The 26,218-nt window shown below is 34.6% G+C and overlaps 2 protein-coding genes and 10 non-coding genes across 12 annotated transcripts; 6 read left to right on the plus strand and 6 right to left on the minus strand.

The window, feature by feature from the left end:
- Nucleotides 1–60: 60 nt before the first annotated feature.
- TRNAV-CAC (transfer RNA valine (anticodon CAC)) lies at nt 61–133 on the minus strand. The gene has a single exon. It is a non-coding gene; the product is annotated as a tRNA-Val (tRNA).
- Nucleotides 134–218: 85 nt separating this feature from the next.
- Nucleotides 219–291, plus strand: TRNAR-ACG (transfer RNA arginine (anticodon ACG)). The gene has a single exon. It is a non-coding gene; the product is annotated as a tRNA-Arg (tRNA).
- A 63-nt stretch (nt 292–354) lies between these two features.
- Nucleotides 355–428, minus strand: TRNAN-GUU (transfer RNA asparagine (anticodon GUU)). The gene has a single exon. It is a non-coding gene; the product is annotated as a tRNA-Asn (tRNA).
- Nucleotides 429–568: 140 nt separating this feature from the next.
- TRNAE-CUC (transfer RNA glutamic acid (anticodon CUC)) lies at nt 569–640 on the plus strand. The gene has a single exon. It is a non-coding gene; the product is annotated as a tRNA-Glu (tRNA).
- Nucleotides 641–722: 82 nt separating this feature from the next.
- On the minus strand, nt 723–804 carry TRNAS-GCU (transfer RNA serine (anticodon GCU)). The gene has a single exon. It is a non-coding gene; the product is annotated as a tRNA-Ser (tRNA).
- Nucleotides 805–984: 180 nt separating this feature from the next.
- On the minus strand, nt 985–1,057 carry TRNAV-AAC (transfer RNA valine (anticodon AAC)). Its single transcript has one exon. It is a non-coding gene; the product is annotated as a tRNA-Val (tRNA).
- A 94-nt stretch (nt 1,058–1,151) lies between these two features.
- Nucleotides 1,152–1,223, plus strand: TRNAH-GUG (transfer RNA histidin (anticodon GUG)). The gene has a single exon. It is a non-coding gene; the product is annotated as a tRNA-His (tRNA).
- An 87-nt stretch (nt 1,224–1,310) lies between these two features.
- On the plus strand, nt 1,311–1,382 carry TRNAG-UCC (transfer RNA glycine (anticodon UCC)). The gene has a single exon. It is a non-coding gene; the product is annotated as a tRNA-Gly (tRNA).
- Nucleotides 1,383–1,449: 67 nt separating this feature from the next.
- LOC145330908 (5S ribosomal RNA) lies at nt 1,450–1,568 on the minus strand. Its single transcript, XR_013883583.1, has one exon. It is a non-coding gene; the product is annotated as a 5S ribosomal RNA (ribosomal RNA).
- A 782-nt stretch (nt 1,569–2,350) lies between these two features.
- Nucleotides 2,351–2,469, minus strand: LOC145330921 (5S ribosomal RNA). Its single transcript, XR_013883594.1, has one exon. It is a non-coding gene; the product is annotated as a 5S ribosomal RNA (ribosomal RNA).
- Nucleotides 2,470–5,423: 2,954 nt separating this feature from the next.
- Nucleotides 5,424–6,963, plus strand: LOC145330675 (amine oxidase [flavin-containing]-like). The gene has a single exon (XM_080175335.1). The coding sequence runs from the start codon at nt 5,627–5,629 to the stop codon at nt 6,812–6,814; it is 1,188 nt and encodes a 395-aa protein (XP_080031461.1). The 5' UTR covers nt 5,424–5,626; the 3' UTR covers nt 6,815–6,963.
- Nucleotides 6,964–11,744: 4,781 nt separating this feature from the next.
- LOC145330677 (uncharacterized) lies at nt 11,745–25,367 on the plus strand. The gene is made up of 17 exons (XM_080175336.1): nt 11,745–11,903; nt 13,117–13,256; nt 14,036–14,098; nt 14,514–14,584; nt 15,086–15,197; nt 15,476–15,631; nt 16,499–16,565; nt 16,973–17,015; nt 17,424–17,496; nt 17,961–18,030; nt 18,920–19,019; nt 19,744–19,812; nt 20,618–20,680; nt 21,010–21,042; nt 21,956–22,021; nt 22,563–22,622; nt 24,073–25,367. Exons 1-17 carry the CDS (start codon nt 11,804–11,806, stop codon nt 24,146–24,148), a joined length of 1,362 nt encoding a protein of 453 aa, XP_080031462.1. The 5' UTR covers nt 11,745–11,803; the 3' UTR covers nt 24,149–25,367.
- Nucleotides 25,368–26,218: the final 851 nt, after the last annotated feature.

A 26,218-nucleotide genomic window follows, 5' to 3' on the forward strand; every position in this document is an offset into this window, starting at 1 on the left:
TCGGAACTGTAACAACAACTTTGAATTGAATTTACAATTGTACAGAAGAAAAATATGTCGTGGTTCCTGCCGGGATCGAACCGGCGACCTTGTCCGTGTGAAGGACACGTGATAACCACTACACTAAGGAACCTGCTGGAAAGAGGGGCAATTTCTTTGTTAACTTTTTTCTGCAGTACAAAAATTAGTTGTGTGTATGCCACCATTGCCATTACAGGGGTCTCGTGGCGCAACGGATAACGCGTCTGACTACGGATCAGAAGATTGCAGGTTCGAATCCTGCCGAGATCGACATTTTTTGGGTCCGATATGACACGATGTTAGAAAACAGTGTTGCTTTTACAAAATGTTGTGCGCCCCCGGGTGGGCTCGAACCACCAACCTTTCGGTTAACAGCCGAACGCGCTAGCCGATTGCGCCACGGAGGCAGGTTGACAGTGGTTGTATCAATGTAAGTCCAAAACCTGCCCACATGGTTAATAACGGCTAATGTTGTTGTACAATTGAGAAAGCCAGTTTCAGAAGATTCTCTGTTTAAAAATGCACTGCTTAGCACTACAGATATCCTTCCGTTATGGTCTAGTGGTTAGGATAGCTGGCTCTCACCCAGCAGGCCCGGGTTCGATTCCCGGTAACGGAAAACATTTTTCCGTTTGAGAATAATATCTGTTGCTGCAGCAATTGCACTGTGGTGTGATAGTGCAACATTTGAACAAAACTTACGACGAGGATGGGATTCGAACCCACGCGGGCAGAGCCCATTGGATTAGCAGTCCAACGCCTTAACCACTCGGCCACCTCGTCAACTAATTGGATCTAGTGGTCACAGGCTAAGATGTCTGGGCCACTTTCCAATTTCTTTTTCATTTACAACTGTTCCAAAGCATCAGCTGCTTGTGTCAAAAGATTTTCCCACGCCGGGAGTTGAACCCGGGCCTCCTGGGTGAAAGCCAGATATCCTAGCCGTTAGACCACGTGGGATAATGTTTCCGTCCGGGATCGAACCGGAGACCTTCTGCGTGTTAGGCAGATGTGATAACCGCTACACCACGGAAACTCTGTAGTGCATGACCAGATCCAAATGGATCAAGTGTTTTAAATGGCATGGCTGTATGTTTGGTAGCAGTGCTAGGCCCTCACAAGTGTCTCTAGCCGTGATCGTCTAGTGGTTAGGACCCTGCGTTGTGGCCGCAGTAACCCAGGTTCGAATCCTGGTCACGGCAGTGACTTTTTGGATTGTTGTTGAAGAAACACAGAAATCAAGTCATAATGAATCTGAATTATTCAGGCCGCCTGTTGTCCTAAAGCAAGCGTCAGTGGTATAGTGGTGAGCATAGCTGCCTTCCAAGCAGTTGACCCGGGTTCGATTCCCGGCTGACGCATATTTTGCCCAGAAAAAATACATATACATACATTTCATTTTTCTTTGAAGGGGTAGAAAAAAAGCAAAGCCTACGACACCAAGTATTCCCAGGCGGTCACCCATCCAAGTACTAACTTGGCCCAATGTTGCTTAACTTCAGTGATCGGACGAGAACTGGTGCTTTCAACATGGTATGGCCGTAGACATCCAAGGCACGAAAATAAGCCGTAAATGAAATGCAATAACGAAGAGAAAATGTGGGGTGAAATAAATGCTAAACGCCAAACAGTACAGGTGACAACAGTGAGAGGTTTCAACTACAGATTTCAATGATTAGTGGGTTCTCTTTAACCCTGAATAAAGATGTTTGTGACTGACTAAGACAGACACTCAACCCGAGCGGACTCAAGGTGAGCGACCCATCGAAGCAGAGCTGATACACACCTCTTGTAGAAGTGAATCAAGCAATATTAGCTTGGTCGTTTTAGACAAAGATGAAAAGTTACCAGAGTTTGTATATACAATTGTCTTCTGTAACAGGTTCGGTCAAAAATGATCATGTTTCATAATATACAAGCACATTGTAAGTAATTTTTAGCCTTACAATGCTATTTGTCGTACTGATGGAGATGTTTTTGTTTTTTGTAAAACAGTTGTCAGGACAAACGCAAAGGCCAAAACAAGGTGAAAACTAAGCTAAATGTGAGCGTACACACTGCTGACACCTCGTGGACAAATTTGGCAGATGGTCTTAAACACCTTGAGATAAGTCACCAATGCCATGGCAATCATTTCGGACCCAAGTTTTCAAACATTCCAGCCCACAAAACTATTATAATAGCTTACTCTCCCAACAAAAAGTGCTAAAAGAAATCAGATTAACAATGAGAGGGGAGGGGAGGGGAAAGGGGTGGGGTGGGGTGGGGAAAATTTGGCATAAATCAAATGCAAAATAGGAAGAGAAAAAAGTTATAAAAAAAAATTGTTAGTCTACGACACCAAGTATTCCCAGGCGGTCACCCATCCAAGTACTAACTTGGCCCAATGTTGCTTAACTTCAGTGATCGGACGAGAACTGGTGCTTTCAACATGGTATGGCCGTAGACATTCAATCAGAGAAAATGTGGCATAAATTAAATGCTAAATATGAAAAAACAAAGAGAAAAAAGTTGTTAAAAGTGTTAGTCTACGACACCAAGTATTCCCAGGCGGTCACCCATCCAAGTAGGGGTCAATTTCTCTTTGGAGGGTGTTTATACCTTCCCCAAAAATAGTCATAAACCTTCCTTGGACCTATAAGATGCTACCCTGTTAATGAGAACCCGATCGGTTCAGCGGTTAGCGAGGTCGTTTTGTACAAACGAACAAAAAAATCCTTTTACTTTATTATAAGGACTAGCAGCTACGGCCCTAGAGGCCTCTAGGGTCACTTGAGGAGGGGAGAGTCAAATTTGATAACCAAATTTATTATTTTAGATTTGAAAAAAATAAGTAAACGAGGATGGCAATATCTATAAGTAGCGAAGCACAAAAAATATTTAAAAATTTTTAAGTGTAATTGTTACATCAAGAATAGATTTATTGTAGAAAATAAACACATATTTTGTATAATGATGACGATCAAAGTAAATTACATAAAAGATGCTCATAACAATAGGAAAATTTTATTCAATACTGATATCCCAAAAAAGTTTTAAGATTGGACCAAAAACACCAAAGATATGGGGAAATATGTAAAACATTTAAGAATAGCCAAAAACCTGCTAAAAGGCAGTCTGACCGTTATGGTTGTATTGTTAAAACGACAGGAAATTTAATTTTTATATCCTTCCTTAACTTAAAGAATTTGGAAAATCGGACTATATACATCAGAGATATGGAAAAATAAGGGAAAAATTTTAAAATAGCCAAAAACCTGCAAAAAGGCAGCCTGACCGTCATGGTGTTTTCATGTAAAAGGATTTACATTGGTATACAATTTTCATGAAACAAAATGGCAAATATGACCCATATTTTGTATCAGTCTACTCTAGTTTACTCTTAAAGAAAACCTTTTGAAAAAGCCGCGTCTACGTTAGCTGGACTCTAAAGAATTTACATTGTAATACAACAATTTTACGCTAGGTATCGTTATAGTTTACAAAAACAAAACTTCATCTTTCCATCATATATTCAGTATTAATTACGAACATGATAAAATGAACATCACAATTTCATGATAAACCAATTCTAATATACTTATGTGTCTATTTTATGAAATCAAACATGCAGATAATTGGCAGAATTACCATATTTTTGTACTTAAATAGATTTTGACGTAAATATATATAAGTGCATCTAATGCCTAATTTATGCACAAGGCTAAATTCCATTAGACCATGTTGATAATTAGACTGATCAAATCTCTGTATTGGCTTACTTTAAGTAATTCCTGAATTTAAAATCTCATAATAAGACTATAAAATAGTTGAAAACCATCCTGCAATCCACCATGCCAACATTCTAATTATTACATTATCCATTTACAATTGAGATCAATCGGAAAAAATAGCCGAAAGCCACCCCAAAGGAATAATATAAAAAAGCATAAAACCATTCCGGGACATACTTGACTATCTAAAAAGGCGAACTCAATTAGTTAATTAGTTATTGGGATCGCAAGCTTCAGGCCAAAAAAAAAATTCATACTACTTTATATTGTAGGCTTAGTTTTTTCAAACTTGTCTCTTTTTATTAAAACTAGCAGTTCAGTAGATTATCAAAATCTTAAACAAAAAAAAGTAAAAAGACCTTACTTTTTAAAAGCACAGCTTTTCTAAAATATAAATATATAATACGGTCCGTCCGTGCATCCTTTCGTTCAGGTTAGCTGTTTCCTTTAACAGTTTGGTAGGACTTAGAAAGTGCATCAACTCTATAATCGTTTTGAGGTAGTCCGTACCTCAAGTTAAAACATGCTGATTTTTTACTTTTTTGACAACAATATCATCCCGTTCATCTGATTACTTTTACAACAAGTACAATGCTATAAGCTTCGCAACGGATGTTATTTCTTTTAATTCGTTTTGTGTTTTTTTTTATGTTCTATTATCTCTATGTTTTTTTAAAGTAGGGTAATGGCCAAATTTAAAATAACAAGGATGACAACATCCATAAAAGCGAAGCACTGAAACGATAGGACAAACGGACATTAACACTTGTACATTGTCAGAACTGAATAATATCAGAATATAAATGTATAAGAGTCGAAGCAAAATTGTTAGGAAATTTGTTGAAAAACTGCTTGATACAGGATGATATTTATGGACATATTTACATTTTTAGGACTTGATTATAGAGTTGCTTTGCTTATAACATTATACACTTTGTTGTCCCAGGAATTTAATATATGCAAAAACAAGATCAATCGGATAATTAAATCACATAAAAATTCGTTGTTAAAAAAGCAAAGAAATCAACATGTTTAAAATGAACGTACGGACATTCTGGTAATGATTATAGAGTTGCTACGCTTTCTAAATCGTACCTAACTACTAAAAGAATCACCATGCAAAGTTTGAAATCGATAGGATAATTCTAACATGCCTAAATTATCGAAAAAAAGCTATCCATTCCAGACGGACGGACCGACCCTAATTATAGAAAGCTTCGCTTTTAATAATTATAGAAAAATGTATATTTATGCTCTAGTAGGGCTAGGGTAAAATGTACGTATTTCTCTCTAAATTCATGTTTAGGACTAGGTGAATGAGAGAAAGAGAAATATTCTGACGTCAGAGAAATTCTGCATTCCTATTGGCTGTGTCGTCTCTAGCAGACAAACATTTTTTGGTGATTCACTGAAAAAATAAATAAACGAGTTATTTTTTAAATAAAAAATTAAAGATAGCTAATTTTTAACGGGAAGGTTTAATCTTATTTTTTATGAAACTCAAGCTTTTGTAGAGTTAAGCTCAGAATTTTGTATAATTTTAGAAAGCTATCTATTTTAAGGAATGCTCAAAAAATTCGTATATCTGTGTGCGTACTCTTTCATACTTGCATTGCAACCTTTGTCCCCCTCCCTTTCCCCTCGCGTATATTTCTCTTTTAGTTGAAATTCTAGCACAGCATGGAAGGATATAGATAAGGCTAGATTACTCATTTTTTATTCAAATACGCAAGGTTTAACTTTTCATGTTAGTTATTCATTCAAAACTTTTTACAGAAACAAGAACATAAACAATTTGAGAATTTGTGTTAACATTAGAAGTTGTCAAGTGAATGCCATTATCTAAGCTGTTGAAAACCTGCTTTAGCAAAGATTCAAACGTGAAAATTCATCCAAGTTCAACAGAAGAGTATTCAAACCAACCGTTGGCAGATTGTACTTCAAAAATGCCCGGCACACCACTTGATGTCATAATAATCGGCGCAGGTTTGACCGGTCTTTCCCTAGCCCGCCTTCTCATTGATAACGGCCAAAGTGTGCTTGTTCTGGAGGCCCGCGACAGAATCGGCGGCCGCATTCACACCCATGAAACCACTGATGGTGCAGAGGTGGAAATGGGCGCCACCTGGTTTTTCCCACATTTTTCCAACCTTCACAAACACATGAAATCCACAGGCCTTACTCTGATGGAGCAGTACATGAAAGGGTACACCTTGCAGGAGAGTGGGCCCAATTCTCCACCCAGAAAGTTCTATGAAGGTGGTTCCTCTGACATGTTCAGAATAAAAGGTGGCACAAGTAACTTGGTGCGCACACTCTACAACAAAATCGGCCATGACAAGGTTGAACTTAATCAGGTTGTTAAAGAGATAAAAAAGGTTGAGGAAGGTGCCGAAGTTGTCACTAATGATTCATGCTTTAAAGCTAAAAGAGTTGTGACAACAATTCCACCCCAGTTGCTGGCAAATTCTGTACAATTTACCCCAGCCTTATCCAATGATGTAAAGCAGATTATATCCAACACTCACACTTGGATGGGCGGATCCATGAAAGGGGCCATAACCTATTCAAAGCCTTTCTGGAAGGACAATGGTAATTCTGGAGCTTTGTACAGCTATTCCGGACCTTTCGTACAAATGTACGATCAGACAAGTACAGATGGCAAGAAATTTGCCCTGGTTGGCTTCATGGATGAGTCAATAGCAACCCTCCCCTATAAAGAACGCAAACAGAGAGTTGTGAGCCAGCTGGTTCGTGTCTTTGGTGACGAGGCACGAGAACCTCTGGACTACAAGGATACATACTGGGCTGACGAAGAGTTCACCATGCCCAAAAACGCCGCCCGCCTTTCTGCACACCGCAACAATGGCCACCAGGTTTACAGGACACCACATTTGGGGGGCGCACTATACATTGCTGGCACGGAAACCTCTAGCAGGGCAGGAGGATACATGGAGGGTGCCGTCAATAGCGCTGACTTTGTATTTCAACAATTGAAGGATGATTTTAAAAGCAAATAGGATTTTGCTGCCAGTTCAAGAGTGGACGAATTAAATGTTACTATTTCATTTTTGCTTACTAAATCTGTGATTTATATTATATTAATTTTATGTATTTAATTGCATGTATATAGCTTGTTAAGTTAATAATAAAAAAATATGCTTTGTTATTTGGTTTATTATTATCCTATTCATCAAATTATTAGCAAAGCTACTCTATGCACTACTCTCTTTGTCTGTCCGTCTTTCTGTGCTACTTGTGCAGCCATGATCTCTGATTCAATTAGAGAAATTAAGCTTTTTTTGTGTGTGAAAATTTCAATTATCTATGTGCAAACTTTTACATGAATTTTACATTTCTGAAGATTTCAAATAGTGTTCAAATCTATGTGCTTCGCTTCTTAAGGATGTTGCTATCCTTGTTTTACAACTTTTGGTAATTTTAAACAAGAACATTTACGTTGTGTGTAGCAAATTAAATTAATTAACGTAGCTATAAATTTCATTCAGTATTGTTAATAAAGGACTAAGTATAATGTGTTGGCGAGTATTAAGATGTATTGAACAGGGATAAGACAATGGCCGATATAATAATGTATATCCTCATTGATAATAAACAAAAACACCCCTTCTATAGTGTAACGTTTGAACACTTAAATTAATAAATCAAAATTCACTGAAGTTGGTAAAGTAAGGAAGAAGAAAACGTTATTGTAAATCTATGTGGACTGTTCTAGCTCATAAACAGCTCATTGTCCCTTCGTATAATGTGGGGGACTCCAACTCCCGCCCCCCCCCCCCCCCCCTGAAAATAACATAACACATTTTTTGTCAGTATTACATCCCCTTTATATATATTGTAGCTTAAAGGGGTTGGGGAGGGGGTGTCAAAATTAACGGGTGCGCTTCACAAATCTATGGCATTACCCTGTGCACGCCACTGGTGTCAATTTGTTGATAAGAAAATTAAAGCGGAATTTTCTAGGCTGAAGTTTCGAGGTTGGGTGGTAAAAATCGAAATTTCTTTTTCACCAAACCTCCATAAATTTCTTTTTCACCAAACCTCCCTAAATTTCTTTTCCACCAAACCTCCATGTCAATTTTTTACAATTTTCTTACATCCAGGGATGAGATGAGAAAATAAAGTTAAATTAATTTGTAACACCTTTTGAGATAGACAAAATTAATCCTTCGATAATTAGATTAAAATGAACTTTTACAAGCCAATATTATAAAACAACATATATTCCCCTAAATAGTTTTATAGGCCAATAACTGGTAGACCGTGTTTAGAATCGGGCCAGTAAAATTAGCAGTCCTATATCCCTAATTCTTCCTAAATTTATATTCTCGAAACCTCTGTAATTGACAGATTTTATGTTTCGAGGTTGCATTCTCATTTTTTTTCAAGTTTTATTTTTAAACAATAATTTTTGAATCAATTTTATACAAAACGATATAAGAAATGTTTTTTTTGGTATTTTAATGAAACCCGTAAATTATATATATAGAGTTTAGATAAAATATAATGTAATTTAGACACGCACAGTGAAAAATATTTGTGTGAAAACATGTTGTGACTTTCATCTCATACTGAAAATGTTTGAAAAAAAGGAGTACTCTGAATTTTGTAGAAATATTTTAGATTTTTTACAAGTCTTTCTTAATTTTAGGCTTTTTTGGGTATTATAAATCATATTAATTTTTTTAAAGCTCCGCAGAGAATTTTTTTTTAATCAAAGATTTTAGGTAAAAAATAATTTATTTAAAACAAATAAAATTTTAAATCTACAGAATATTAGTGTATTAAAAGAAATTTCGAGGTTTCGTGATTTGTAAACTTACAAAATACTCATGTCTAAAAACAAATTTCGAGGTTTCGCGATTTGTAACTTTGCCCAATTGGCAAGATAGATGTTTGCTTTGAGATTTTAAATCTACAGAATAATAGTGTATTAAAAGAAATTTCGAGGTTTCGTGATTTGTAAACCTACAAAAATACTCATGTCCTAAAACAAATTTCGAGGTTTCGTGATTTGTAAATTTACAAAATACTCATGTCTTAAAACAAATTTCGAGGTTTCGTGAAATGTAAATTTACAAATTACTCATGTCTTAAAACAAATTTCGAGGTTTCGCGAGTGTTTCAAGACAAATGTTTGCTTAGTAAACGACGACATTTATAAAACAAAAGTGTACACAAATGTTTACATAATTTTTAGCAGACAGAATTCTTTAAAATTAAAGTTTACAAAATAATAAAAAGTTTAAGTAAATTCTAATTATTAGAATTTTTATACCTAATTTAGATTGGTTTCAGTTTAACTTTATAGTAAGTTTTATTTAGTCATTTTTAAATTGGTCCTATAGTTAATAACTTTAAATTATCATTATACTAGGTAGTTATACCGGTTTAATGTATCTTAAAATTGTGTAAAAAACGTACATGCATTAACAATTACCCATTAAAGCTAAACGGTGTCGGTCCGTCTGTCTTTCATAACGTCCGCCTGCCTGTCCCGTCACCCTGATTTTGATAAAAAAAAATTCTTGCTAAATAAAAAATTGGGTTTTCGAATTCAACTTCCTCTTCTACTAGATGCCTCTAGGGTCGTGGCTGCTAGTATTTTACATTTGCAAATTATCGAGTTCAAACCTGTTATATTAATTGCATCATGTATCACGTAGGTCAAAAAAATTGTCAAAGAAAGCATTTTTTACTTTTGTGTATCTATAATACTATGATACTTGATGTCTGTCTATCTGAAGCTTAAGAACTCGGTAACCACTGAACCGAATGGGCTCTTCAGGGAAAATACCTACTGGTCCTGTTGTGGTTTTAATAAAGCTATTTTCTTGGGGGTGGGTCATCTCCCCCCCTCACCCCCCGGCCAAAAATCTCTAACCATTTTTTTTTATTTTGTAGAAAAAACAAAGAAGGGTGGTGAGAGACTTTTTTATATAAAACCAGGGATGCAGAGCCGTTATTTTAAGAGCGGCTCCGGCTTCGAATATAGTTAAAAAATATCTAGAGAAAAGGGTTTTTGTATCTTGATTTAACTCAATTTTGTAATTTGAAAACCCTTTTGAGTTTTTCAAGTCTATTTGTCTCAAAAATTGAACTTTTAAAATCTTTGAAAGTAAAAAAGGACTTGGAAATTTGTTGTTATTGAGTTTTCTTGATTTTAGTTCGGAGCCGGAGCCGCAACAAACTTCAAACGGCTCCGCATCCCTGATTTAAATGATAGTTGGGTATCAGCAAAAAAAAAATACCCCCAAAAAGTATGGGGGCTATATAAAGCTGACTCTTTTATGCGAACGAAATGAAAAAAAAATACCAAAATCTGTACAAAATTTCAACCAATAACATGGCCGAACAGTTTTTCCTTCTTTATCTCCTTTTTGTGTCTCTATATTATCTTTATAGTTGATGTTGAGGTTCCATATTTCTTTCCCGGGTTTTTTAAGGCTTCAATTCGTTTTGGATATAACCGTTTTTGTTTTCTTTATGATCATGCATGTTTCCACGCTACTGGTCAATTGAAATGTGGTTTTAATTTTCTAAGGAGAGAAGCTTCTTTATAAGGGGATGTGTCATTTCTTCTGTCTGTCTGTAATTTTAGAGGAATGCCTTTATATTTCTTTTTTTAAGGGGGGCGGGGGGTTAATGCAACCATCTCGTAATCAATAAGTAAATGGAACTTCGAATTTCGATCTGAAATTTTGAATGAGTAATCCTTGGTAGGTAGAATTTGCAAAATATTCTGGCCAAACAAAATATCAAACTTTGAGCTGTACGCTAAGACCAAGTGCAAAAGTATTGAAGAAGAAATGAAATTTAAAAGACTAAGGTGGCTAGGACATGTGCTCAGAATGGAGCATAGCAGGATTCCAAAAAAGTGCTTAAAATGGAACCCCACCACTGGTAAACGCAAACAGGGACGACCAAAAATGACCTGGAGGCAGAGCACTGAAAAAGACCTAATTAAATTAGAATTGACATGGGGAGAAGCTGAAGCACTTACCAAAAAAAGGAATTCATGTTGGAACAAGGTGTCCGTATTCTCTGGACTTCACAGTCAAAAATAGAGATGCGCCTGATGATGATGAATCCTTGGTAGGTCTATTTTCTCTAAATCGAACAAAAAGTTCGAAAAGTAAGAACTAACGGCTGGCGGCTTAGTCGTTTTGCCATATTTGGCTATCTTCACGGCAAATTAGTCACGAAACCTATTTCCACATAATACTCTTTGCCGCTCCAAAACGTTATCAAACGGTTCTAACCGGTAGAAATTTAAATGGTTATTGCTATTATTTAACATGAATTAAACCAAAAATATGTTTTAAAAAGTTGATTCCTGCGTAATTAATGATGAATTTGCCTTGAAAAAAGACAAAAAACGGCTGAGTCGCCTGCTGTTAGCCGTTACTTTTCCAACTTTTTGTTCGATTTAGGGAAAATAGACCTACCAAGGATTACTCATGCAAATTTCAGATCGAATTTCAAATTCTAAGTGCCATTTACTAATTAATTACGATATGGTTGCATTACCCCCCCCCCCCTTATATGCTATTTTCTTTACAGATCTAAACTTTTTCTTTTGTTCAACTGCATATTTTAATAATATTAATTTGGAAAGTTTCGTTACTGTTGAACTTAATAATCATCCTTGTAAATTTAATCGAAGAACTTGCAAAAGTTTACAACGAACTTTTAGTACTCAAATTGGAAAACATTATTAAATAGAAATTTCACAATTTTTATTCGAACATATTCTAATATTAGAATTTTGTTTGAAGGTATAGTAATGTTATTTTTTATAAGTTTTAAATTTTTTTAGAATTTTTTTATAAGGAATATGTAATTTGAAACTGATTTACTATTTTGTGTATAAATGTTTATTGTAATCGCACGCAGCGGAGTACGCACACACACACGCACACGCATCAACTAAGTATTAGTATTAGTAAGGCATCTGAGGCACATCCTGTTATTTAAACTAACCAACCATGGATTATCTGGATTTAGACACGTTAACAATGGCGGGTAAATATCTGCTTGGTGCTACAGGGGGTCTGGTCAGCTATATTGCGGGCAATTATCTCATAGGTAAGATATATATTTATTTCAACATAACTATTAAAAATAAAAGTATTATTAATGTACCTAAGTAATTTTTATGTAAAGATTGCAGGGATATTAAGGAATAAGACAATGGACGGTGAATTAATGTATATCCCTTACGACGACAAACAATTATTACCCCTTCTGTAGATTTAAATTTTTGGTTTAGCACTACTTGTTTGGAACCAACCAATCACAATTTACTAAAACTACCCAAAGTTGTAATGAGGAAATATTATAAAACTTTGGGTACAAGAATTAGAACTTTGGGTACAAGGATAATTTGCCAGCTTCACAACCTTGATATGGTGGCCATTGCAAAAGCTGAAAATACAAAAAGTCCAGTATAAGTACAAATGTCTGTCTGTCACAGAATTTTTTTTTGGGGGGAAAAGCTGATTTTTTGAGCTGTCATTTAGGATAGACAGATTAAGTTCTTTGTGAAGATTCCCCATTCCATTATTAAGAATTTACCAGAGGTGTATATGTGAATATCTTTGTCCCCGCCCTTTTTTTCTTTCCCAAACTTATAAAGTTAAAATATTAAATATTTTCAAATTTGAATATCTTTCCTATCTCCAACCCCCCCACACCCCCTTACCCCGGGGGCAAAATGGAAAATATACACCCACTACTGTAATTTCTTTACTTCGCTACATAGGATATCCTTGATCTTGTTGTTAATTTGTAAATTGGTAGTAACTATAACAGCATTTTGTATTATTGAGTTTGAAAATATGTTGACGTTATGTTTCTCAAATATCTAAGTAATATCGCTAGTTGTTGGAGATATCTTTTCGTTGGAAACGTTTGATATCACCTTTGTCATTCGTTATATTCATGTATCCTAGAATTTATATGCATTTAAACATAAAAATTAAATATCATTCACATAAATAAGCCATTTGTTGGATCATAATGAGTTGACATCTTTAATTTTTAGTTGCAAAGCTACTCTTTAACATGATATCTACACTATTCCCTTCTCCCTCTCTAGCAAGACCTGGCAGCTGCGCGTCATACGCTTGTAAGCCTCAGTGAAATCGTCATGTTAAAACTTCAAAATTCAGGTGGATGTCTAAACCTGTTCCTAAACAGACAATCTATCTTATCGGATTTTTTTTGGACACAAGCCGCGCGGGTTTAAATTTAAGGCTTATGCGCGACTGAGGCGCGGCTGCTTAGCCCTCCATTATAGACAAGCAGACGAGTACGCCGCTGCATGTGAGCTATGACCAGAAGCCACGGATGGACATGAAAGGGTTGGATCTCTTCCCCATAATGTCGGCCATTTTCAAATCGCTTCCAGAAAACACCAGAAGAAATCTTCTCTTAAAGGTAAAACATGTCATTTTTTATACACTTTTATACACAGCATTTGAGGGGTGGGGTGGGGTTAGTGCAACCCTCTTATTTTAAATTTTAGTAAATAAAAAAGTAGTGTCATCCTCCCACAAAAAAGTTGAACCTATGAGAAGCTACATTGTACAGGAGAACCATTTCGGTTCAGCGGTTAGCCAGATCCTTCGGTACAGACAGAAAGACATCATGCTACTTTTATGTAAGGATTATTGTCCTTGTTAAATTAAGTTTATTGAGATTACAGGCTAGGTAAATTATTAAACTAGAGTTAAGTACAAATAATTCTTATCGTATCACAAATGATAATTTTATGGAAACTTGAACTCAATGCATTAAGTGGGTGGCAGGGATGTTCTAGGATAAGACAATTTATAATAAATTCTAACATATGACTGAATTAACAACAAGAGCTATCCGTTATGGACTGACAGACGTACGGACAAACGTTATTATCGAAAAAATTCAGCTCATGGCTTTATTTTAAAAAGTACCGTATGTTCCTCCTACACATAGTTTTGTAACACCTAATGAGCAGGGTTGGGCCGGATATTTTTTGACTGGATACCAGATATCCGGCTGATTTCTAATGCCTGATATCTGGAGCTGGCTGGATATCTATCCAAACGTTAGATATCCGGCAAATTATCGGATATCCAGCATTAGAAATCTGCCGGATATCCGGCCAGATATTCAAAATGGCCGGGTATCCGGAGCAACCCAACTAATGAGTATTTATAAGAATTCTGTAATTTTAGGGCAATAAGCCCAGCAGTTGGACGGTCCCTGACTGGTTTGATATCTACGGAGAAAATCCATACAAGGAATTTTTCAATCAAAATAATGAAAATTGGAAGAAAAAAGCACTTAGTGTCGATTTGGTTAAAGGGTGCTATTCATCAGGGGTTTAAGAGATAAGATAATGGTTGATTAATTTATGTATATCCCCAATGATGACACACAATATTACCCCTTTTGTAGATTAAAATTATTGGCTGAAACGATGAAACACTCAAGTTAATGAACCAACCAATCAAAATCCCATTAACCCCTACCAAGACTTAAATCTGAAAAAAATAGAAGAAAAAAACATCCTAGGACCAAGGTGAATCTGTTCAAAATTGCCGAACTTAATCAGTTCAGTAGTTATCAAATCTTAAGCTATAGACAAAAAAAAACCTTACTACTTTATACAATAGGATATAATATATGTATATTTAAGTTGAAAAATGTTGAAAGATTTCTGAGGTTATACCCGGCAAAATTTGGAATGTTTATTACTCGACTGAAAATTTCTGGGCATTTGAGTAAGTTATAAAATTTTATATAATCAGGCTGATTAAGGCTTCGACTGATTCTTCCACCCAGCCGCCCAGCTTTTCAAAATTCGTGCGGTGAATTGCTGCTGATACTTTAATTTTATCTGAGCTGCTTTATTGAATATTTCGGTGGGTACAGCTGCTAAAGAGCTGCTTGGTCAGGCGGCTGAGAGGCTTGTGTTTCTGAGACTTTGGTTTGCTGAATTTAAAATTTAGTAACTAAAAAGCTTCCTTCTAATATTCTTATATAAAAGTAACAGGATGTCTGTCTGTACCGAAGGACCTCGCTAACAGCTGAATTAATATTGTTCTCTTCACAATATAGCTTCTCATAAGACCTGGAAGTTCAGTTTGGTATCGAGGGCGTCTTAGTTTTAAATCTCTTAATTGAAGCTTTTTTTATGGCTATCTTAAGTTGACACCAGACTCCGAAATCTTTCAAACTTTTACTTTTGAATATTTTAAAATTATTTATATTTTATTTTTTAGTCCACAGGCTAAAACCTTTTCTAAAGCCTTGGGGATGGATTTCACTGATGAACAAACATGTTGGAGAATCATGCGCAATGCCGAGCAGTTTGGCAGAGAGGTTTCTAATCAGGTCATATTTCAATTTGCCTTCTGTAATTTTTTCATTTCCATCTAGCTGTTTATACTGTACTAGCGGCTGCATCCCTTGTATATAATCGCTACAGAAGTGTTTATTAAATTTGAGGGGTCCACTAAAAAAGTCTTAAATTTCAAAATTAGATAGACCAAAAATATTCTTGGCCCTAGGTATGTAAAGATTCCAGCTCAAGAAGTTCGACTCTACCCTCATCCCCCCGTAGAGGCATCTGGGGGCTTATTCACTAGTTTTTAATAGAACTATATTTTTAGACTTTGAAAGACTTGGAGAAAGCTAAAGAGCTGAATGACCTGGTGGAGGCCAAAGAAAGATGTCCAGAAACAATCAAGGCTGTTGGTCCTTTCGCCCTGAACATGCCCGTCGTCAAACTTAATAATGGAGATGTTTTACTTTACTGTCCCGTTAGGGTAAGTTCACAGGGAGGGAGGGAACGTTTGGCTTTTTTTTGAACACTAGTTACCAAAGTTTTATAATAACGTTTTCTTGTTCGTTTGCTTACCAACTTTGGATACTTTTATTGAATTTTGATAGGTTGGTTTATTACCTAAGTTGAGTGTCCAAACGCATCAACAACTAATTGTAATCTACAGAAGGGGTAATTTTGTGCATCATCATCAGGGATGTATATCAATTTATCGGTTATTGTCTAGTCCCGTTAGATTCCTGGTAATTTCAGATTTATAATAAATTAATTTTCATCTCAATTAGGTATGATCAACAAAGATATCTACTTTTTTGAAAGATCCAAATTTTTACTTGACTAGAATGAATAATTTTTTATCAATTCTATATACTTGTAGCCTGCAATATCAGAGTTTGTCTGAAGGTTCTAGTTTCTATTAATAGATAGATATAGAAAGTCCGAGTTATAATATTCTTAATTGGAGGAAAACAGCGTAGGAACAGTCCAACCAAATTTTTCTTTTAATGTTTACATATTTTGGTTCGAAAATAGACATTTTAAAAAACGAAGCCTTTCTATAATAAGGGTCGGTCCGTCCGTAACGGTTAGCTCTCTTTTAACTAAGACACTAATAGTCTTATCGATTTCAAACTTTGCATGATGATTCCTATAACAGTTAGGTACACTTTAGAAAGCCTAGCAACTATATAATCATTACCAGAAAGTCCTTACAAAAAAGACCTTGGTAATATTAGAATTACTGTGTTGTGAATGTTTAACCATCTAAGGGTAATAAATCTATACTAATATGTATTATAATTAAACATATCATGTGCTTGCAACAGTTTTATGAATGTGTTTTTCTTCTCAGGTTCGAGATGAAACAGGATTTGCTGAATGGCTGGAGGGACTTGGTCCAGTTAAATGGGTAGTTCTAGGTAGGCTACCTAGTTTTTATTCCCTTGGGACTTTTAAAACAGTGATCTTTTTAAAAAGTTTTTTTTTACGTTTATTTGTTTTTATCTGTGTATTACACTTTTTAAGTTTGGCTTATCTTGGCTGATTTTCATCGGATTTTAAATTTTTATCTGACGAAAACTACCTAGGTACCTATTAGAAAATAAAATCCAGTAATTGGTTGTCTTTGAAGATGTGTTTGTCAAAATGAAACTTTGCGTATCAACGTTTTTTTTGGGATTGGGGTTGTACTCAATTATCTCCCCTAATACACAACTAAGGGAAGTTGCGTGATTGTTTTGCGACTGAATAGTTCGAATCTCACAACCGTAACTCAGTGTGTTACCACTGAGCTACGACGCCAATTTTAAATGATTCATTGTCATAGGTTCCTCAGCCCATACTTTGATGATTCCATCTATAATGAAACGGTAAGATTAATTTATTATTAACCTTTTGGAAAAAAAGGCATTTAGTGTTTACTTCTTCCACCAATTCAAAAAAGATTTCAATGCTTTCTCGTTATTTCTATGACTTTCTTTAGGTACTTTTATTCAAATTGCGTAAACACAGAATTCTGTTTAAGGACACACTTACATTTTTTGGACTTGGTTATTGAGATGCTTTGTTTAAAATATTGTACCTTCCTTTCCTAGGTATCAGTAATCCAAAAATCACATTGATAGGATTATCAGATTGTATAAAATTGTTGTTGATAAAAAAGATAAAAAAAAAAGATAATAATCACTACGTTTTAGATGGACGTTTGAACTTTTTAGACGATAAATCTTACATGACTAAATTAACGAAAAGAGCCTAATTTTCTTTTAATATTTAAGATATCCGGAGGCCGTTTATATTTCTAGCAAGGATGCCTGGGACAAATTGGCATTCATGGATGGTTGGCCAAAGGTAATGTTTTTTTTTTATTGATAAAAAGACCTTTTAAAAATATTGCTAGAATCCGCATTCTGCAATTCCAAAAATCCGCAATCTGCAAATAAATCCGCAATCCTCAGATTTATCCGCTTTTTTTTGGGGGGGGGGGGGGGCAGATTCTGAATCTGACCTAAAAATTTGGCGGATTGCCAACCCTAGTTTTCAAGTAGCCCAGCTTCTCTATACAAAGGGTATTTATGTTCGAACGTGTGTTCTTAAGCAAGAGTTGAATTATAAGTGTCCTGAAAGGGGAAGTAGGGGCGACTCCCTCCAAATTAAAATTGGTAAGGTCTGCCTTTTCCCTTTATTCATTCAGGGTTAACACCTCTTGGTAAAACCCGGAATGTTCACAAGAAATTTGTCCTCTATCTTTAATAGTAGTTGAGAGAATCTCATATCTTTCCACAGCGTTACGTACTAACTTTTATATTTTATAGAAAAAGGCTGATTTTGAATATGATAACGTGGAGGATCTTGAAAGATTGAATAATCTCTTGTCAGAAGAAGGTAACAAACATAATTACCCTATTTAATAGTAGAAGGTTGTGTTAGTCTGTAAGTTAAGATCTCGACAACAATTGAACTGAGTTTTCCTTTAAATGGGTCCTGAGATAATGATGGTTATTTTGTTTTTATATTTTAGGAGGTTTTAAGCTATTTTTCTGTTCCTTCCTCCTTCCTTGAAAAAGAGGTAGGGCACCTATAAGCGAAGCACATAAAAATCATGCATGAATACGGATAAGGAGATATTAAGAGAATTCGTTAAAATCAATTATAGAAATAGAGAAAAAAATAACAAAACCTTTCTAACGTAATTATATATTGTTTTGATACTCTAACATTATGTTGCTAATGATCTCATTACTAACTTATCATATTTATTATTTTGAACCTACTCAAATTGTTACAAATTGTAATTAACTTACTGTACTGATGATTATTTGCAATTTGTGTTTCATTTTGTCAATTAATTCTTCGTTTTTTTCTCATTGTATTATGTATGATTTTTTTTCCATAAGATGAATAAATCATTTATATATTTTGTAACATAACAGACAGACCTAAGAACAAATTAAATAAAATACTTGATTGTAAAAGTTATTGGGAATCTTCACAATAAAACAGCCTGTAAATGTTATCAGGAATCTTCACAAAAAAACAGCCGTCCATCTTGAATAGCAGCTGAGAAAGTCACATTTTCCAGATAGCTGAACAGACTCACAGACCAAGTGAATTTAATACTGGATTGTAAAAGTTATAGGAAATCTTCACAAAGAACAGCCTTCTAATCTTGTATAGCAGCTGAGAAAGTCACATTTCCCCTATAGTGTTACGGACTGAGAGACAAAGTAAATCATAGAGTTGCTTTGCTACTTATAGATATTTCTGTTTCTAGGTATTCAGTTCCATTTTGTGGCTGGTGACAACGCTACAATGACTGTGGTACCAATAGCGCATAAAGCTGCTCTAGAATGTGATATTCTTTATGGATTAAGGTTCTAGTTCATAACTTTACTTATCAATTTTTTTTTAAAGCGAAGCTATTCTATAATTAGGGTTGGTCCGTCAGTCTGTCCGTCCGTCCGTTCGTCTGTCTTTTAGATACTAAATGACTCCTTTTTAAGATAGACGCCTGAAATTTTCAGGGATTAAATAACTTCATATTCTCCATACTCTCACCAAGTTTCATTAAGATTTGTCAATTAATTGGGGTAGATCGATTCCTAGATTTTTAAGTTTTCATGATTTTCCCGACTACTATTCAAGATAGTCGGATGAAATTTGTTTGGGGTGCTGGATCAATTCCCAGATTTTCACGTTTTATGTCCATCCATAATTTTTGAGCCTCGTTGAAATCGTTACTTATGAATGTTGTCATTTTTCGATCAACGGTTAGATCATGAGTCACAGACAGACCCATTGACATACTTCCTATTACTTTTTTATGAGGATTCTAAAAACGGTGAAGCGAGTTGAAATCGCATTAGAAAAGTGTCGTAAAATTTAATAACTTGAAAATACGCTCTTATTCGTGCGCCGTCTTATCTGCAGCTGCAAAACGGCAATTTAACACAGTCGAAATTTCATATTGTCTTTAACCTGCCGTGTTTTGCTTCTATGATTAGTCCAAAATATTTAGGTACAAAAATAACATGGGTAGGTATGTACCTGGTTTTTCATCTATAGAAATATAAAATTTTCAAATGTTTAAATTTTCAGTGATGGTGGTTTTCTGAACCTAACCAAAGAGGAATTAGAAGTTGGGGGAAGTGCTCCCGCCGACCAAAGGTTAGCCTATTTTACGCTACAGAATGTAAAGAACAGTGGGTGGATTCACTCGAAAGTGCCTTTTGGGTATTAAAACCTCTCCCATTTTTTTAAAAGGGGGGGGGGGGCGAAAATTACACTTTTTGAAACCAAAACTAAAAGTCAAAGGAGCTCAACTAAAAAAAGAGTTACGGGTCTGACATTTTGCATGGCAGTTGCTTTATAAGGGGTACAATATGGAACTGTGAAGAAACGGCGTCACAACCGCCGAAAACCGAAAACCGCCGAGAAAAGGCAAAAAAAATTTCGGCGGGAAACGGCGGTGTTCGGCAGTTGCGCCGCCGTTTCTTCACAGTTCCATATTTTACCCCTATAAAGCAACTGCTATGCAAAATCTCAGACCTGTAACTCTTTTTTTAGTTGATTTCCTTTGTTGACTTTTAGTTTTGGTTTAGGGCAGGTTATGTTGGTACAAGGTAGCCTCGAAGAGTTAGAGCTCCCCACATTCTAGTTAGGCAAAGGGAACAAATCCCCCCCCCCCTCTTACTTTAAAATTATTTATATTAAAAAGGGGGTTGTGTAGTTTCAGTGTTCAAAAGACATTATGAGGGAAAGCACTACACATAATAAGTCAAAGTTAAAACTTTTGCCCAAATAATAGTTTAGCAAATGATCGTAAAATAAGATCGTGAAATAATGTTCAAAATTTTCAATGATTTTCTATGAATAGGTACTCAACCGCTTTTAATCCAGTGGATTTTAATCGGAATTGAAGCAATATAGAAAAAAATAAAATGTTAGGATGCAATATTTTAATTCTTTTTAGATTGTTTAAGATGGCCTTAGCGACAAAACCGACTTCACCAAATGGTTATCTGCCAATTTATAGGTTGGATTTTTCGTTTGTTGAATTTAGAGCTTTGCTTTTATGGATGTTTTCATACTTGTATATTAACAGATAAATATTTAAAAAAAAAATGTATTTATGGGCCAAAGCAACCCCCCCCCCCCCCTACTCTTATTATTTATGTTGTGCAACTGACATAGTAGCTGTAAGAACAATTTGTAACGTCTTTAGTTATAACGCGGTGTCGGCCCGAGATTCGAACCTATCACTTCCCCGGCGACGCGCGGATGCGCTTCGTGTTGTGCCCTGATCGCGGGTTTTACTACTTTTTGTAATAGGATTTCTGATTGATAGAAATATTTTATTTGTAGGTTCTGGATGATGGACCCATGCTGCCCTATGGGGTAAGATTTCTTATTTATTCAAATTCTTGGGGCGGGGTTCTCCTTTGATTTTAAGTAATTATCGAGATAACCCAGAGCATCATCCACTTGTGATGGGATGCAATACACTAACGCCCACTTCAGGATATAAGGTAAAGTAACAAACAACAGAAAACCAACACCTTGATTGCACGACCTTTGTCTGGAGATTTGCGCCTGTTTATGAGCAAAGTCATTCTCCCTACTTTCACTACTTGTGTCTTTTATTAGACAAAGTAGTAGTACCAAGCAGGCACGCTATCACGTACACTAATGCCGCGGGTTAAAAATTTCATCTTTTTTAGCTAACGAATATCATTATTTCTTAACGTGGAGTCTTAAGAAATGGATTTTGTCCCCTGGATTTTGTCAATGTTATGTTAAATATGTTTTCTTAAAATGCAAGGATTTTTTGGTTTTATTTGGACATTCTAAAATCAGATAGGTAATTCATTCGTATATAATTTGTTAGCAGCTTCGCCATAGCGTTTAAGGACTCTGTAAAATAGAAAAATACCCTGAAGTCAGCTCAAGACTTTAAAAAATACCTAAAACCATCGGGACATATGATATAAATAACTTTCTTAAAATGTGGAACTTATTCATTTCAATGTTTACCTAGCGAGATCAACAAAAAAATCTTATTAATAGATAATAAGAGAGGTATAATAGGAGTATGACAGGTGTCCTTCTTAACTGAATGCTAAACCTAAATTAAAGGTGTAGGGTGGTCGAAACATCTATTACATAAGAAATAGTGGATGTTTATATTTTCTTGTTACCGTAATTTTAAACAATTAAACTTGTGATTTAAGGATTATTATACGGAGTTGCAAAATAATCTAAGATGTCCTCTTGATATATAACATTGTCATTTAATATTTCTATTATTTAGTATATTGAACCCGACACCTCCTGCTAAGGATAATTCCGGCTGTGCCGAAATGGCCAAATCTTTGAGGTAAGAAATTTTCCCGCGTTTTTCAGCGATTTTGCTTTGGATTTAGAATTCTAAGGTATATTGAAAAAGAGAGGGGTAGGTTTCTGGTAGAATCCGTAAAGGTGTTTGTTTTAAGGCTTAAAAATAGTAGTAGAACGATAATATTCACTAAATATGTGTATTTCTTATTGAAAAGAACTATAGACAATTTTTTAAAAATAAAGTTAACATAAATTTTTATCGTTCTATTACTGTTTTTAACTCATAACAAATAACCACGGATTTTACCAGAAACCTACCTCTCTCTTTTTCGTCCTTAAAGGTTGCTAAAATGGACCTCATTTAATGGTTGTTTTAGGATTTTTATGCTTTTTTTTTAATATAAAAGGCGTATAGTTTTCTCTTCATCCAATTAAAAAATTGGGACATTTATAGCGATGGCTTCGAAAAAGTATAGTTTATATTTTTTTATGACTTAATGCATATCTGCTCTAAAAGTCACTTTCCGTTTGTTCATCCTTACCTATTTATACCTATAATTAAACTTTATATAAATGTTCAGGGCCATCTTAGCTGAGGAAATAGAACATGGACTAGGAGTTCATACTGGACCTATCACTGGGTAACATTTCATTTTTAATACCTCAGCTTCTCTATAGATAACGTATGTCATCAGATCGCATGTCTCAACGTAAATCTTAAATAGTTGGTTTAAAATAGTAGGTACCAAAATTGGCAGCCAATAATTTTAATCTACAGAGGGGGTAATTTTGTTTATCATGATTGTGGATGTACATCAAATAAACGTCTTTAAGATTCCTGTAGCTTTCTCCCCTGTAAATTATAGTTTATTGTTTTTTTTTTATCAAATCAACTTAAAAATAAACTATATAAATTTAAATTAACTGATTCAAATCTATGTTCAAAATGTAATATAATAAGTTCAACAGAACATGCCCTCTATTTCTGTGTGTTTCCTACTTATTTTATACATAAAATTGCATTATTTTTAGATTATGTTCTAAATGATAGTAAGCCAGAATTCAGCTTTTTAAAAGAAAACTTTTACTTATACAATATGTTTTATGAAGGCTTTTCAAACGATTTCTATCTACAATTATCCCATTTAATTTTAGTTGCAAAAGATAGATCTTTAAAAAAGAGCGTAGAGGACGATTTCATTAAGTGGGATGACAACAATTTCTATGCACACTCTATTCTTTTATCTCAATTTACTTGTAAACTCCTTCATAATGCTGGCTTGAATAACAATATAATATATGATTTTATTAATTTCATATCAAACTAAGCCTAACATACACATTGTTTCTTTTATTAGTTCTATGTGGATTGATTTATGTCTTTTTATCAATTTTTATCTATCTAATATTATTATTTAACTATGTTTGTATATTATTTCGTATTGGAATAAATATTTAAATGTCAAAAAAAAAAAGAGTTAGGGTCGGTTCATATTACAAATGTCTCTTAAAGGAAGCCTGCAAGAAATACACCGATCTAACTGACAAAGATAAGGTAATAATTTTGTGTCTAGGCGACGTAATTTAATATTTTAATTTCTTTTATGAGCATTGGAAATCTTTCAAAATTCTCATTGTACGTACATAAAATGTCATTTTAAAATGCCTAGAACTTTTTTGTTATTGAAGCTGAAGGCTTAAAATTTGGGGTATTGGGTCTACTTTTGGCAGTCTTTCAGCAGTTAAAGCGTTTTATTTCTTACAGACTTCCTTTAATACTTCCTATGTAATTCTCATGGATAAGACAATAGACTCTTAATTGATATACATTGTACAATGTACATGTACACCCTCAGTTCTATTAACAAAATTACCTCTTCTGTAGATTAAAATTATAGGCGAACTGTGATAGTTTGTATTAACTAATAAAGGTTAAATAAAAATTCTCTAGTCTCTAAGCCAACGAATGATAAAACGTGTTTCTTTGACTTGTGAATCAGTATAACTTACAGTCAAATGTCCCCTCCCTTCCTAGGTAAACGTACATTTATATTTGAAGTAACTTAGATAATATTTTTATATTATATTTAGGAAAGTTTTCAAAGAGAGTGTGGAGGCTAATTGGAATTGGTTAGATGGACAATCTCTCTTGCAACCCAAGAAATGAAAACAAGAATTAATTTATCCAAAACCAGTCAAGTCAACTTTTCTGAATATTTGCATTTTTATTGATTCTACTGTTGTATAGCAAATTAAGGGGAGGGGGGGTTGATTTCTGACATTTTTGCGTAAACAGTGAGTATAGGCTTTTTTCTATGGATTAAGACGATAGATTATATAACAAAAAGTTTATTTTTGGGGTGTAGTTTTCCTATTTAAAAAAAAAATTGGATTTGGCCTCCAGGTTCAGGTGCTGCAGACCTCCAGGTTGTCTCTGGACAGGTAAAAATGAAAAATAATTTTTTTAAGAGCTAGAGTTCAACTTATAAAACAAAATAAGCATCTTTTATCTTCAAATATGTAAATAACATTCAAAAAGATGCATATTTTGTTTTATAAAATGACCTCTAACTTTTCAACAAAAAAAATATTTTAATTCCTGCCTGTCCAGAGACCACCTGGAATCCTATCCAAAAACTCTTAAAACTTGGGAAAATTTATCATATTTGAATGATTTTAACTTTAATATCGTATCCTCTCAGTCCAAAGATAAAGCCTATATACTTACTTTTTACACGAATGTGTCAAAACTTGACCCCTCTTAATTTATAAGGATTGGCTCTATACAGTAACCGTGAAGATAGTAGATCGATGGGTATATTCTTCTTTTAAGCTGGTTCGTCCTTATAATCTTGCTACCGAACCGATTGAGTTCTTCATTTTAGGAAAGCTTCAAATAGGTCCCGCGATGTTTTTAGGTAACTTTTTTTTTAATATAAGTCTTGGGATGGTTTTAGCGGCATTCAAATGAAGTGGGGAGGGGATAGTCGACCCTTCTCTTTCAATTTTAATTTTAAAAATAAACAAAAATTTAATGGGGATTTTTTTTGGGCGTTTCTCTAGGAAGCATAATGGGAGTACCGTCCTCCTAAACAGTTATCAACCTTCCCTTGACCTATAAGGAGCTTTACTGTAAAAAAGGAGAACAATATCAGTTCAGTGGTTTGCGAGATCCCATGCTACAGACAGACTCGTAGACATTCTACGAATCCAATCAATTTTTTTTCGTGGGTGGGGGGGATTAATTTATCTTCTGTTGAGCTATACCTTCAGCCCTGGTGAATATCTTTGATATTTAGAGCTTTAGATTATATTGTTATCAATAAAATTACTCATTATTATTATGTATATTAAGTCATTAATAAAAAAAAACATATATATGTAAATGATCTTATTTTTATTTCAAACTAGAAAGACAAAATCCATATGTAGCGAAGCACAAAAATCAGGGGTTTGAATATGGATTGAAATAACAGATGTTCGGTGTTCATAATTTTAGCAAGGATGACAACATCCATAAAAGCGAAGCTATGAAACGGTAGGACAAACGAACATTAACACTTGTATAGTGTCAGAACTAAATCAGAATGTATAAAAGTCGAACAAAATTTTAAGTGGGTATATATTTCGAAAATCTGAGCTATTACTGGATAATGTTCATGGACATGCTTACAATTTTAGAGAGATGCTTCGCTTATAACATTGTACTTTGTTGGCCAAGGAATCAGTATTACAAAAATTAGATCAATCGAATAAATATATCACATAAAAATTTGCTGCTAAAAAAAGATAAAAATCATGTTTAAAATGGACGCACGGACATTCTAGTAAGTTTTATAGAGTTGCTACGCTTTCTAAATTATCTTAACTACTACAGGAATCATCATGCAAAGTTTGAAATCGATAGGATAAGAGCTAAGCGTTACGGACGGACTGACCCTAATTATAGAAAAGCTTCGCTTTTAATAATAAAATCCCTAACTCGTGTTCTGTTATAATATTTATACTTTCTATCTAGTCTTACAGAGCGACGGTTGCAAGTATTTCATATATTTGACACTCATTGATAAAGAAAATCGTCGCACAATAATTGAAGTGATATCCTTATAATAAAGTAACAGGATGTTTGTTTGTACCGAAGAATCTCGCTACCCGCAAAACCGATGTGGCTTTCCTTTACAGAGTAGTAGTAGGTCCTTGGAAGGTTTATAGCCATTTTGGGGGAGGGTATCATAAC

The sequence above is a fragment of the Acartia tonsa genome, chromosome 10 (assembly GCF_053477335.1).
Source record: "Acartia tonsa isolate MP-2025a chromosome 10, ASM5347733v1, whole genome shotgun sequence".
NCBI lineage: Eukaryota > Metazoa > Arthropoda > Copepoda > Calanoida > Acartiidae > Acartia > Acartia tonsa.

What these genes read in the sequence shown, in the direction of transcription:
- LOC145330675 (XM_080175335.1), top strand. Translation starts at nt 5,627, where the DNA reads ATGCCATTATCTAAGCTGTTGAAAACCTGCTTTAGCAAAGATTCAAAC.
- LOC145330677 (XM_080175336.1), top strand. Translation starts at nt 11,804, where the DNA reads ATGGATTATCTGGATTTAGACACGTTAACAATGGCGGGTAAATATCTG. An exon ending in TGCGGGCAATTATCTCATAG is followed by an intron (nt 11,904 to 13,116) that starts GTAAGATATATA and finishes CCTCCATTATAG; the next exon opens with ACAAGCAGACGAGTACGCCG. An exon ending in GGTTATCTGCCAATTTATAG is followed by an intron (nt 20,681 to 21,009) that starts GTTGGATTTTTC and finishes TTTTATTTGTAG; the next exon opens with GTTCTGGATGATGGACCCAT.